We start from the raw sequence: 13,628 nt of genomic DNA, 5'->3' as shown, positions 1-13,628 counted from the left end.
CACGTAATGTTACGGGTTAATTTTTTTTATATATAAAAAAACTAAAATTTAAAGGAATTAGATCTTTAAGTAAGGTTATATTTAAAAGTTTTGAGTTTGACTGCATTACTTGATTCAAAAGTAATATTTATAATAACATTAAAAAACTAAAATTTAAAGGAATTAGATCTTTAAGTAAGGTTATATTTAAAAGTTTTGAGTTTGACTGCATTACTTGATTTAAAAGTAATATTTATAATAACATTAAACTTACATGATTTAATTTTAAATGTGTTTGACTGTAATACCAGATCTAATAACCTTGGATGTGGGTCTAGCTGAAAAATCTGAATTAACCTTTCAAATTAGGGTCTAGTTGAAAAATCTGAATTAACCTTTCAAATTAGATTACCTCATCAAATCTGAAATTTGCGTTATAAAAATTTGATAACTAAATAAAAAAAAATTAATGGGTTAACTAGGTTAAACTATCAAACCAGATTAACTTGTCAAGTCTGGGGTACGTATCATGAAAGTATAATAATTAAATAGAAAAAAAATTAACACCAACAAACCAAACTAAACAAAAAAATTAATTAAAAAGAAAAAAGTAAAAAAAAATTCAGGGTTAACCCATCACACCAAGTTAACCCGTCAAATTTGGGATTTGTGTCATGAAAATCTGATAACTAAATATAAAAATTTAAAATTAACAAACTAAATTAAAAAAATATTAAAAAAAACACAAAGAAAAAAACAAAAAAAAAACCCTATAAAGGCATAAAAAACAAAAACAAAAAAAAAAGGAAAAAAAACTATAGTTTAGAATATTTTAGTATATGTTATTATTATTATATTATTATAAGTATAATTAAGTAATATATAAGTTATATTATTATAATTGTAATTATAATATATAAATACAGGCGTGAGAAAGATATAGTATTTTTTTTCATATTTTTAAAGTATTGTACTACGTATTAAGATTATTGTTAACTAGAATGTTTACCCTATAGTTTGATACTTTTATTTTAGATGGATCTTGGTTAAAATAAATATTGTGCTTTGTATTAAAAGAAAATATAGCAAGTTTCATGATGATTTATATATGCTTGGACAAGTTCGAGTATATAATAAATCTGCTTTCTTTTCAATCGATAGTATTTGTTCTTGCATTTAAGATTATATATAGCTGTGTTTAATCTGAAAAAACATTAAATTAATATATTAATAAAAAATAACAATAAATTTTATTTTAATAAATATTAAAATAAAAAAATATTTTTTAAAAATATTCTCCACCGCAGGAACATGCTTTCCTTTAAAGTTATCTATACGATGTTCTTTTCACTCATGGCTTTCCACACATGTTGACATCCAAGGCCACAACCACAACATCAATCCTGCCGTGTGGACCTGGGTTTGAATAATTTGGGTGGACTGCCTACATGTACATAGATAACTGGATGATGCCTTGCATATGTGGGCCTGGTTTCATTTTTCTTAAAATATCAGATGAAAATTGTTAGATCGTTGTCTGCCATTTCATCTATAAAATAAGCTAATTCATAAATGAAAAATAAATAAATTTCATGGGAGCCGAGAGTAAGCACCTAACCGATCATGGACATGCTGCACCTAACCGAAGGCATACGGACACCTACCCTCTTTCCAAGATCTGCTCCTGCCATCGAATATGTTCTATTTTTTATGTATATGTTCCTCATTACATTATACAATAAGAAAAGAAAAAAAAAAGATGAAATTCTTTTATAAGATTCAAGAAAAAAAAAAAGAAAAAACCTTCCCAAATTTAAGATTTAAACCATGCTAGATTATTGAAAGCAAACACAAACAAATAAATTTATATAGTTTTTAAAATTAAATATGTTTAAAAAATTAATAGATTATATATTATTGCAGAAATGATACAAACATTTAATTTAATCCAATATAAATAAAAAAAATCTAGTATTTCATTTTTTCACTCTCAAAATTATACTTGCACTTACTGTAGACACTTACTCTCTTGTTGTCTTTATTTACAGAAGAAATAAAAGTTTTGACATCAACCAATAAAAAACAACAACTTAATTGGAAAGTGACGGTGGTTCAAAAGTAAATGATAGTGGTTGAAAAATATTTACATAAAGTTGCTACATTTTAAACCTTCGACAGATATTTTTCTCCATCACTACATTCTTAACTTGAAGGAGTAATAAATAAATAAAGATGAAATAGAGGAGGAGTTATTGGTTTGAGTCGTTGGTGGACTTCACGTGCTCACCTTCTACCCAGTAGCTCCAAGCCGGATCGTTCGCTCGGTTGTCTAGAAAATGAAACGTCAGTTATAAATCAAGACACATCTCTGTGAGAGAAATAAATACCATAACAATAATTCTCTATCACATTTTAAGAAAGAATTCTCTGCTAATTCAAATATTTTCATCAAGCATGGCATCCCAGGTGACCAAAAAGACAGCTTGTGTGATCGGCGGCTCAGGGTTTGTGGCATCTTTGCTTGTGAAATTGTTGCTTGAGAAGGGCTATGCAGTGAACACCACAGTCAGGGACCCAGGTTGGTGCTCATTTTCCCCTTCTTGTTCCCTTTTCTTGGCTTGCCCTTTGTTCCTTTGTCCTTTTTGTTTCCGTTCTTGTGAAGACCTAGGAGATATATGAAGAATTTTGTTCTGACGTTTCTTTAGTTTTTTATTTTTTTTCCCTTTTGCTAAATTGCCTGGCCCTGATGGTCAAATGGGCAAGTCAATCGAGCCCATGAGAAAGGTTAGTCTCCGCCTAAAATTTCGTCTAATTTGAGCCATTTATACTGGTCAACGATCTAGAAGTCCTTTCGTGTTCTGTCCCGTGGTCTGTAGGGGCTACCAACATGCTCCATGGTTCTTAATTTATGGCTATATTTATTCAGGCACTTGTCAAAACTTGTATTACACTATCACAATGTAGTGCTTTGTGTATGCAGACAATCAAAAGAAGGTTGCTCACCTAGTAGCACTACAAAACCTGGGGGACCTAAACATATTCGGAGCAGATTTGACTGATGAAGAAAGCTTCAATGCTCCCATAGCAGGCTGTGAGCTTGTCTTCCATGTTGCAACCCCAGTTAACTTTGCTTCTGAGGATCCTGAGGTGCAAAAAATCTCAGAACTACGCTAGTAATACAGTCACTAGAAATTCTAATCATTTTGCATTTTTTGGTATTGAGGTTGCTTCTATTTTTTGTGCTGTGAATATAGAATGACATGATAAAGCCAGCAATTCAAGGAGTGCATAATGTTCTGAGAGCCTGTGCAAAAGCAAAAACAGTTAAAAGGGTCATTTTGACATCCTCAGCTGCAGCTTTATCAATCAATAAGCTTAATGGCACAGGCTTGATAATGGATGAGAAGAACTGGACAGATGTTGAGTTCTTGACTTCTGAGAAACCACCTACCTGGGTAATTAACAATTTACTTGCATAATTCCATGATAGTAGTAGACCTATTTGAACAAAATTAGCAGTCTGAATCAAGCTTATTCTTAACGTGTATAGCAGGCCTATATGCCTGAACAGATTTTAGAATTTTAATCACTGACAAAATTATGTGAATATATATGCAGGGCTACCCTGCCTCCAAGACACTAGCTGAGAAGGCAGCCTGGAAATTTGCTGAAGAAAATGGCATCGATCTCATTACTGTCATCCCTAGCCTCATGACGGGTCCTTCTCTCACGCTAGATATTCCCAGCAGCGTACACCTGTCAATGTCATTGATTACAGGTGCTAAACCAACTAGAAGTCTAGAATGTAAAATATGTGTCATTTTGTTTGTGTTTTCTATCTGTTCAAATTAACAGATAAGTGGCCCTTTTATGGGTTTTTCAACAAATTGCAGGGAATGAATTCCTGAAAAATGCTTTGAAGGGTATGCAAATGCTGTCAGGCTCGATCTCAATCACGCACGTAGAGGATGTTTGTAGAGCCCATATATTTTTAGCTGAGAAGGAATCTGCTTCTGGTAGATACATATGCTGTGCTGTTAATACCAGTGTTGTCGAGCTTGCAGAGTTCCTGAATAAAAGATACCCCCAGTATCAAGTCCCAACTGAGTAAGCTACTAGCCTCAGGAGTTTAGACCTTAAATTTTCCATTTTATAGAAACTATACTGCCTCTGAATCTCTCTCAACTTTTCCTGTTAAAATGTGCAGTTTTGGGGATTTCCCGTCCAAGGCCAAGTTGGCCATCACTTCACAGAAGCTCATCAGTGAGGGTTTCAGTTTCAAGTATGGGATTGAAGAGGTCTATGACCAAACTGTGGAGTACTTCAAGGCCAAAGGATTGCTGAATTGAAGAGTTCTAGTTATTTGTCACCGTCATTAGAAGGATTCGCATTTGGCTGCGGAGAAATTCTAGCTTGGCTGTATGTGGTGTCAAAGAATAATTCCTCTAATATTAAGGAAGTGTAGTCCTGCTATTATGCTGAAGCAATCTAGCGTCTTTATTTCCAGACAGCACGTTCCCATTCAGAACATACCGGAGGTTGCCCGGAATTTACCGAAACTGATCAATAAAACACTTGATCCTTTTCTCGCATCACAGCTAGAATTTGTTGATGCGTTTTCTAGTATCGCTTTCTTTTTAATTAAGAACTAAAAGGATAATTACGCATTTAATAAAATAAATTGAAAAAAAAAACTGAAAATCATTAAAAAAAATTGTTAATGCTAATTTAAAACTAAAATGAAAAGTTGATTTTTATTATAAAAGGTATATAATAAATGCACACATAAATACTTGATCTCATACCGCAGAGCACTTAATTATTTCTTTTTAAGTTTAATTATATAACAATTAAAATGGATATTTGAATTGCGGCAATGGTTTAAATTCAGGAGAAAAATATACCTTTTTAATCAATTAAAATTCCTGGGCCATTTGTTTTTTTTTTAAAAAAAACGAGGTCTGTCTGAGTTAGAAGAATGAGCACTGGTCCAAAACTAAAAAGCTCACGGATATGTAGGCTTAGAAGGCTATAATACCTGTTCACATTCTATTTTCCATGGAATGGACCGATTCTTATAAATAGAGAGAGAGAAGTTTGGACAAAAATTATATTTTAAATAGTATAAATATAATTTTTTTTGTCGTTTCAATAAAAAAAAGTTATTTGAAAAGCTAATTTTATTAGAATGAAATAAATATATTTTTTTATTTTTTTTAATAATTTTGATGTTATTTATTTTTATACATAGTTTGATTTAATTAGTTTATTTTTTGTTGACCCTATTTTATTAGTTCTGGTTCTTTTAAAATATATATAAAAACAGTAATTGTGGAGAAAAAAAAGTATTATAGCATTTTGTTTAGCTTTCCTTTTAAAATATGAAAAATAAAAACAAAATTAAATTTTTTTTTTTTTATTTTTAACTATTCTTTAGCAGCTTCATTGAAAAGGCTCTTAGAAGATAATACAATGCACAATTTATTTTTGATTTTTTGTCTATAACAACAACACCAAAATTTATATCCTTTATTTTCTTTTATAATTATTATAATTATAATGGATTTCTTGCTAAAAATAAAACTACATTTTAAAAGATATTTGGAATTATACTAGCAATTATTTTTTAAAATGTTTTTGTTTGAAAATACATTAAAATAATTTTTTTAAAATATTCTTAACATCAATACATCAAAATAATCTGGAAATATAAAAAAATTAATTTTATTTTTATTTTTTTGAAATACAAAAATATATGGGGGTGTTAATGACCCTGATCTGCGTGCGCGCCTGTGTGTAAAAGACTTGCAGTTGCTGCCTTCTGTCTGTTTAGGCCTATCTTCCTTTATGGGGCCAAGTTTTAAATGGGTAATCAAATTCAATCATTCTATCAATCAACACCCACAAACTACAGAGATTCCTGATGTTTGTACCTTGTAAGAAACAAATTTCTGAAAGGCAAATGTAAGGCAGAATAAACAACATTAGCTGATCGATGTTCTATCCAAAGGAGCCTCCTGGAAACATGAGGATGCCTTTTTCCCGATCGATGGCTATTTATTACTCTGATTCTCAGCACAAGTGCTTATCTGCATAGAGTTTCATCTAGAAACTGTAAAGATCTACCTTGGGGATTCAAATTTAAGATTCCCATGTTTCCTCTGTTCTTCCAGGGATTTTTGGTGCTGGTCTTTTGTCATGGATCAGATTGTTATGCAAACAAAAAAAAAATCTAACAGGAAAAAGAAATTCTTGTTTATCTTCCTAGCTTTTCCTATGTTATAAGCTTCTAACAGCAGTTGGATTTGGTTTTCATGCGTTAACTCTTGCATGGATAGAAACGTAAGTTATAAAATCACATCAGACACTGTACATAGACTATGAATATGGGCTCGGTGAACTGATGGAGGACTGGATTGGATATGATAGGAAGGTGTACTGGATAGGACAGCATTGTCCCGTATTAGGAGATCAAGAGGTAGAACAATAAAAACATAGTTGTCTGCTCTGGTCTAGGGTTTGGCTTGCTTTAATATCATGATTATAGATTTGTAAAATTCAAAAACTCTGTTTTAAATAGAAAAAGTTAAAAAAAATTATTGAGATAACTTTGTTTTGGATAATATAATAAGATTTATTTAAATTTAACTGAATTAACCGAATTTAATAATATAAACTATCAAAACTAGTAAAAATAAACCCGGTTTAGGCTGGATTTCGGATTCATCAGATCAATGAGCTGTGCTATTCTAGATCTTATAACAATGCATAAAAGTGAATTTGTTTTTGTCAATTTCTATCAGTCTCATGTATCAAAGCTACCTAATGGAAAATTGGATAAACCAAGTCAACAACAAAGGTATATGAAAATTTGGATAAACCGGGTTTTATATGAAGATCTGCCGAGGAAGGAGCTCAGAGCTTCACCTTAGCCCAGTTCAGTCTTCGCTTTCCATGCAATGGATCATTTTCTGGATTTTATGTACAGAACTAGGGAACACGCATATGCTGCGCTTCCAGTTGATTTTATTTATGGATCCCGGTCAGCTGCTTCTTCCATTGTTTTATTCATGGGGAACTCCAGCATCCACTAGAAATGCAGCTCTTGGAGTCAAGCCACTACAAGGATAGGCGGCGCAAGTGACGGAAAAAGGCGAAGGTGATTAGGTCGAGTAGCATTTGTCACATGAGAATTCAAAATAAAAATAACACCATGAACCATGAGGAAAGTCAGACTCAGGAAAACCAAAAAAAAAGAAAAGCAAAGAAAACTACCTTGGGTTTCGAGCTTCTCCAAGTGCGTGGTCATCCCCACCAATCCACCATGCCACTAGCAAAAATTTGACACTGTCAAGTGCCAATCAGTGATCCTCTGTATTTGTTGCTTGATGCAATGCAAGTAGCATCCTATGAGTATGAATTTAATGTGTACAAGTCCGTGTAGCTCTAGTCCAGTTAAATTCTTAAGAAAAATAAATTTGGAGAGTAATTTCTTGAGCGTAAGCCTTAGCTAATTCTTGGGTCCGCCATTGTTTAAATAATTCCTAAGTTTCTTTTTATAAAAAAAAATGTAAATAAAGAAAAATATCATAATGCTATTTTATCTTACACAGTTGTATGAATTACCAAAATAGGATGACAATAGTCACAACAGTAATGAAAGCTTGTCGCCATGGCGTATGCAAAGTTGTGGGAGCTTTTATAGCGAGCTAGATAGTTCATTGTTCCCATTTTCTTGCAAATTGTCTGTTGCCTCCTCCAAGTCTTGGTTGATTTTCTTGTTTTTTTTGAAAGTGCCTCGTTGCGTCTTATAAAAACATTGTCTCTGTGCACATTGACCAAGCAACAGCAGATTCAAAGGCACCACTTTTTACTTTTCCTCTTTCCCTTCTCAGAGAATGAGGTCTTCATAATCATAATCATATCTCAATTATCATTTTTGGATTAAGCTGAAAAGTCCCTCTTTTTCAGGCAAAAGACCTTTTCAATTGCATGGCAGTCTGATTTGAGAGGGTTCCTGTTATTGTTTTTTTTTTTTCGGCCAACAATGGAAGTTCGCTACATTCTTGAAGTTGATGTCAATGGAGAAGAAATTTTCTTAGTGGACAAGGTAAGAACACTCCGCTTTGCTTTACCTAGCCTTGCCTACCTTTCGCGTCTATAAAGGTCTCTCGATCCATATTCGTGGTGGTTTCTGCACTGAATTTTCTACTAATTCTTATGCTCAATAAATATCTCTGCTGCCTGCCTCTCGTCTATCTAATCTAAAACCACTGAACGATGGTGTGGGGCTTTTCATCATATTTCAAGTTTCCATTAATTGTTATTTTCACCCAAGCTTTTGTTCTTTTCCACAAATTGTAATAGGGTCTTCAACATTTTGCCGTAGTTTCCACTAAATGCAAGATTCAACAATGTCCTCGAGTAGTGTTTCACTGTTCTGTTTTATGCATTAAATGCCTTTCTCTTGTCGGTAGCTGTTTGGGATTAGAAGGATCCAATGAACAAGGTGTTTTTTTGTCAAGGTTTCTAGTTTTTTGGCTACTTTGGTCATGGAAAGTTTCATTGACTTCTTGTTGCTTTGTTTTCAACTTTCAGTTTCTCATTGAGTTTGTTGCAGGAATTTGGTAAATGTTCTGTTTTAACCATGTGGTCATCTTGTGTGTAAATTTTTTCAGAAAACTCTTTCATCCTTCTCAGATAGGCTCAGCAAATTATTTGGTGATTTGACTGATGGTTCAAGAAAATTGAAAGTAATAGTTGACAACTTTCCAGGAGGTGCATATGGTTTCGAGCTCATTGCAAGGTTTTGCTACAACAATGGCACCATTAAGATAACTCCTTCTAACATTGTGCTGCTAAACCATGCTGCTCATTACATGGAGATGGGCAGTAATAGCTCAGTAAATCTTAATCTAGTAGATCAGACTGAGAAATTTCTTGAAGGGATCAACTACTGGACTTGGTCTGACCTCCTACAAGCCCTTAAACTGTGCCAAGATTTACTTCCTACTATAAATTCTTCATTTTTGCTTGATAAAGTCTTGGATTGCCTTGTAGGGAGGCTTACTTTGCCAACTATGGCAAGCCCATTTACATGTTCTTCAAACAATTCCAGTTTTCAGTTCTCATGTGATACAAGCAGCACCTGTAGTACGAGAAACAACTGGTCTCAAACAACTTGGTGGTTTGAAGATCTTTTGGTTTTGAATGTTAATTCATTTGACAAAGTAATCAGGATGATGATGTCCCAGAAACTAGATCATGCTACCATTTTTAAGTTCATCGTTTTTCGCCTAAAATCGAGATATTTCAGTGTCACAGCATCTGAGAAGTGCAAAATCACAGAGGTTGCAATCAATCTGCTTTCACTGCTTGATAGGAGCTCTCTTTCTTGCAGAGGCTTATTTGATATTCTACTAGCAGTCTCAAGGTTGAAAAATATAAGCAAGTTTCATGCACTCAAGTTAGAGCATCTGGTTGGTTCAATAATAGATCAAGCAACTTTGGATCATCTACTTGTTCCATCTCCACACAGGAACCATCATGTGCATGATGTGAATTTAGTTTTGAGGCTCTTAAAAGCATTTTTCCTTGAAGGTTCAACGATGTCTCGAAATCAATTGAGGAAGGTTGCTAGCTTGATGGATTCGTACCTTATAGAAGTAGCTCCAGATATCCTTCTGAAACCTTCCAAGTTTGCAGCATTGATAATGGTTCTGCCAGATTCTGCTAGAGAATTCAGTGACAGACTCTATCAAGCCATTGAGATGTATCTCCAGGTATGCTAGTTAATTTATGGCATTTGAAAAGCAAAAAAAGCATAAAGATATCTAAATTTTGTCTGAGCCAATCTATGTGTGTTCTTTTCAAATTTGGAATGCTTGGAATGACTTGGCTCAACACAGGTCCATGTTCAATTATGTGAAGAGGTAAAGATAAGACTGTGTTCTTTTGTCAACCATGATAAGCTCTCGGCAGAAGCTTCCAAACACCTTGCTCAAAACTCAAACTTTCCACCAAGATCAACACTCAAAAGTTTCATTACTCAGAAATCCAAGCTCAATAGCTTAATCCATAATCACTTATCTCATTTCAAAGTCTCAAGCCAATCGAAGTTTCATAGCAATGCCATGGAAGAACAAGAGGGCTTTGATCAAATCCTTATTTATGCAAGAAAGCATGGACATTCAGAGATTGACAATCATGAAACCAGATTGCAAGGAATGCAGAAAAAGGTGACAGAATTGGAGAAAGTTTGTGCAAAATCAAGATTGCATGGCCCTGGAAAGGCTAGATCATTGCCGAAACTTTGTTCATGATAGGAATTAGGCTTCAAGATTCTTGTGATTTTCACATTATGCCTTGGCTAATTGTGTATACAGGATGAAAATTGGATTGATGTAAATATGCAATTTCTTTGTTTCTTTCTTTCACTCTAGCAAAGCTCGGTGCAGAGCACATATTTAGCAGAGTGGGAGTGAATTGAACTGCATTAGGACAGCACAATCCTCGTACAAGACTTTGGCATCACCACCACTAAGAAAATGTTGCAGGGAATTTATCAAATTTATCAAAACATGTAAGCACTTTCATTTTCCATTGGCCTACCCGGAATTTGATCTTTTGGCATCCTCGAAGTGATTGATAGTAAGGAAAATGTTCAATTCTAATTGCACCTTAATCTATACTTTTGATTTGTTTTCTAAAGCACTTCTTTGAAATCAAGCAAACTTGAGGTCTTGAACCCATCCAACTTTAAGCAAATATCAGTGCTATTTCATAGAAATGCCATGCATGAGCCATCATGCTAGAAAGTAACTTGAGATTTGCTTGTCCTTTGGACAATATAATACTACTTGAATCATTAACATGCCATATAGTTTATTAGAATGGCAACAAACCACAATATTAAGTTCCTCACATGAGAGGTAAATAGGGTGGTATCTAACTGTTTAAGGCGCAAAAATCAGGGAATAAGAAGAAGAAGAATAAAGTCGTTGAAGCATAGATATTAAACTCGGGACTCCGATTCTCGTATTAGCAAACTAGAACTCTGATTCTCAAATGCAATGGAAGCTCATAATCCATATTTCAAACAAAAAACAGATCCTCTTGGTGTTCTTGGTTTATCTTACCTTTCCTCTTGGTATTCTTGGTTTATCTTACCTTCAAAAGGTAACTGCAGCTTACAAAATACTTGCATATGGTATTTCTGCAGATCTTACTGATGAATATCTTCAAATTGGAGAAACCATTGTCATAGAAAGTCTTAGAGCTTTCGTAAAAGCAATCGTAGAAGTTTTTGGTGATTATCTAAGGGCACCAAATGAGGCTCATATTTGTTGATTATTATCAATTGGAGAACAGCGTGGATTTCCAGGGATTTTAGAAAGCATTGACTGTATGCATTGGAAATGAGAGAAATGCCCAATTGCATGGCATGAGATATATACTAGTCATTGTCGTGAACCAACTGTAATTCTAGAGGTGGTGACTTCACAAGATCTTTGGTTATGACATGTCTTTTTTAGAATGTCTGGATCATTAAACAATATTAATGTTCTTGATCAGTCACCTATCTTTGTTGCACTTGCTGAAGGTCGTACTGCTCCTGTCAATTATATAATTAATAGGCATGAATATACAATGGGATACTATTTAGCAGATGTGATTTATCCTAATTGGTCAACCTTTGTTAAGACAATCCCAAGACCATTAGGAGCAAAGAGAAAATATTTTGCAAGCAAGCAAGAGTCTGCAAGAAAAGATGTGGAGCGAGCATTTGGGGTGCTCCAATCTTGTTTTGCAATTGTACGTGGACCTGTTCAATACTGGGATGAAAAAACGCTTATATATATTATGAAAGCTTGCACAATAATGCATAATATGATTATTGAGGATGAAGAAGCAACGAACCTTGGATTTAACCATGAACATGAAGTCAATTCCTTTATATCAGTGTCATATGGTGAAATACCAGAACTATATGATTTGCTTCAAACTCATAATCGAATTGGAGATAGAGCAACTAGCTCTCAACTACAAGAAGATTTGATTGAACATTTGTGGGAACAATATGGCAACGAGTTGAATTTTTAGATTTGAACTTCTTATGTTATCATGATTTTCAAGTTTTTTATGTTTTTTTTTTTCATTATGGTGGTTATCTTTTAAGTTAATTAATCCTACTTATTATTGTTAAGTGTTAGATGAATTTTAAAAAAGTATTATGAATTGATATCAATTTCATAACAATATATTTAAAATAACCAAGAATTTTCTATATATTTAATTAAAAATACATTACATTACAATAAATCAATCAAAGTTCATTAAAAATTAAAACCCCTCTTTTGCATAATTTCTAACTTTTAATTTTAAAAATACGCTGCAGAAATTGGATCCAAATTAAAAATATTCATTTTTATAATTTGTTCTTCTTTCTCAATCCTGTCCAATTCTTGTTTCTCTTGATTTTGTTAAATCATGGCTTGGTGCTCTAACATAATTTTCTTGTCTTGCTTCTTCTGATCCTCAATTTTAATTATAATATTCCTGAATTGTTGTAAGAGATTCGTTGCAATTACCTCTCAACTTTATCTTTTCCTTGTCTATGTTTAAGTTGTTCCTTTGCAGCCTTTTGACCGATTGGTCTATCTTGATAAATCAATGGTTCACCATCTTTTCCTAAACTAACAGAATCAGGGGTAGATGGAGTTGATGAAACCGAACTTGCATTGACATGACTTTTTTGTTTCTTGTTTGACCTTTTATGTTGACTTGCATACTCAAGTTGCCATTTGGGTTCTTTTCTTAAGATGACCCAATAATGTTCTAGTTGAAATTATTTGCCAACGTAAGAAGCATACATTTGTTGAGCATTATTAATCTGGTAAAAATAAATAAAATAAATAATATTAAAATATGTGTTAAACAATTTAACATAGAAATGAATATTAAAATTATCCTTGATTTTTCGGTCATTCCACTTTGCTGATGATTTTCAATTTGAGTAACAAATCCAACAAATTTACCGACTTCTCTATTTATTTCTTACCATTTATTTGAGATGCTTATTTGGAAACGATTATTCAAGTTTCCTCCATTCTTTATAAAGTAAATATGTACGCGAGCCCAAAACTCTTTTGTTTATTATTCAACTCCTGTAATTAGATCCTTGCTTGTATTTAGTTATGCAGAAACAAAAAACAATCTTTCTATGGTGAGAATTTTTTATTCTTTGTGATTTTTTTACCGAATGGATATTTAAATTTGAGTATGTTAAGTTATCAATTAATTGATTAAAATCACTTGGTTGAGAGAGAATATCTTCTGACTCACTCATAAGAAAGTTAGTAAAAGAGTTTGAAAAATTTGAATCCATCTATATTTAAAAAGAAAACTCAAGTTAAAACCTTATAAAAAAGTGTAAAACAAGCTCACATTCAATGTCTAGTGATTTTATAGTTTTCATACATATGAATTAATAATAAGCATTGCATCCTATTTGTTCTAACATAATAATTTGACCATTTTTTGGAATTAAAAGAGAATTGATATACTAGTTTAATTGTATTTTCAACAAGACAAAATATAATTGATCTCAAATTAAAATAGACAATCAAAAATAAATTTTAAATATGTCA

The 13,628-nt window shown here is 32.9% G+C and overlaps 2 protein-coding genes across 2 annotated transcripts; both read left to right on the top strand.

The window, feature by feature from the left end:
• Nucleotides 1–2,346: 2,346 nt before the first annotated feature.
• BAN (NAD(P)-binding Rossmann-fold superfamily protein) lies at nt 2,347–4,489 on the top strand. The gene is made up of 6 exons (XM_011005087.1): nt 2,347–2,557; nt 2,960–3,126; nt 3,234–3,434; nt 3,598–3,757; nt 3,873–4,086; nt 4,187–4,489. The coding sequence occupies exons 1-6, from the start codon at nt 2,434–2,436 to the stop codon at nt 4,326–4,328; spliced, it is 1,008 nt and encodes a 335-aa protein (XP_011003389.1). The 5' UTR covers nt 2,347–2,433; the 3' UTR covers nt 4,329–4,489.
• Nucleotides 4,490–7,605: 3,116 nt separating this feature from the next.
• On the top strand, nt 7,606–10,411 carry LOC105110147 (BTB/POZ domain-containing protein At3g22104-like). Its single transcript, XM_011005086.1, has 4 exons — nt 7,606–7,668; nt 7,951–8,089; nt 8,658–9,761; nt 9,888–10,411. Exons 1-4 carry the CDS (start codon nt 7,652–7,654, stop codon nt 10,299–10,301), a joined length of 1,674 nt encoding a protein of 557 aa, XP_011003388.1. The 5' UTR covers nt 7,606–7,651; the 3' UTR covers nt 10,302–10,411.
• Nucleotides 10,412–13,628: the final 3,217 nt, after the last annotated feature.

Source organism: Populus euphratica, unplaced genomic scaffold (genome assembly GCF_000495115.2).
Source record: "Populus euphratica unplaced genomic scaffold, PopEup_1.0 scaffold243.1, whole genome shotgun sequence".
Taxonomy (NCBI): domain Eukaryota; kingdom Viridiplantae; phylum Streptophyta; class Magnoliopsida; order Malpighiales; family Salicaceae; genus Populus; species Populus euphratica.
Note: the sequence above shows the minus strand (reverse complement) of the source record. Positions and strands in the feature narration are given on the sequence as shown.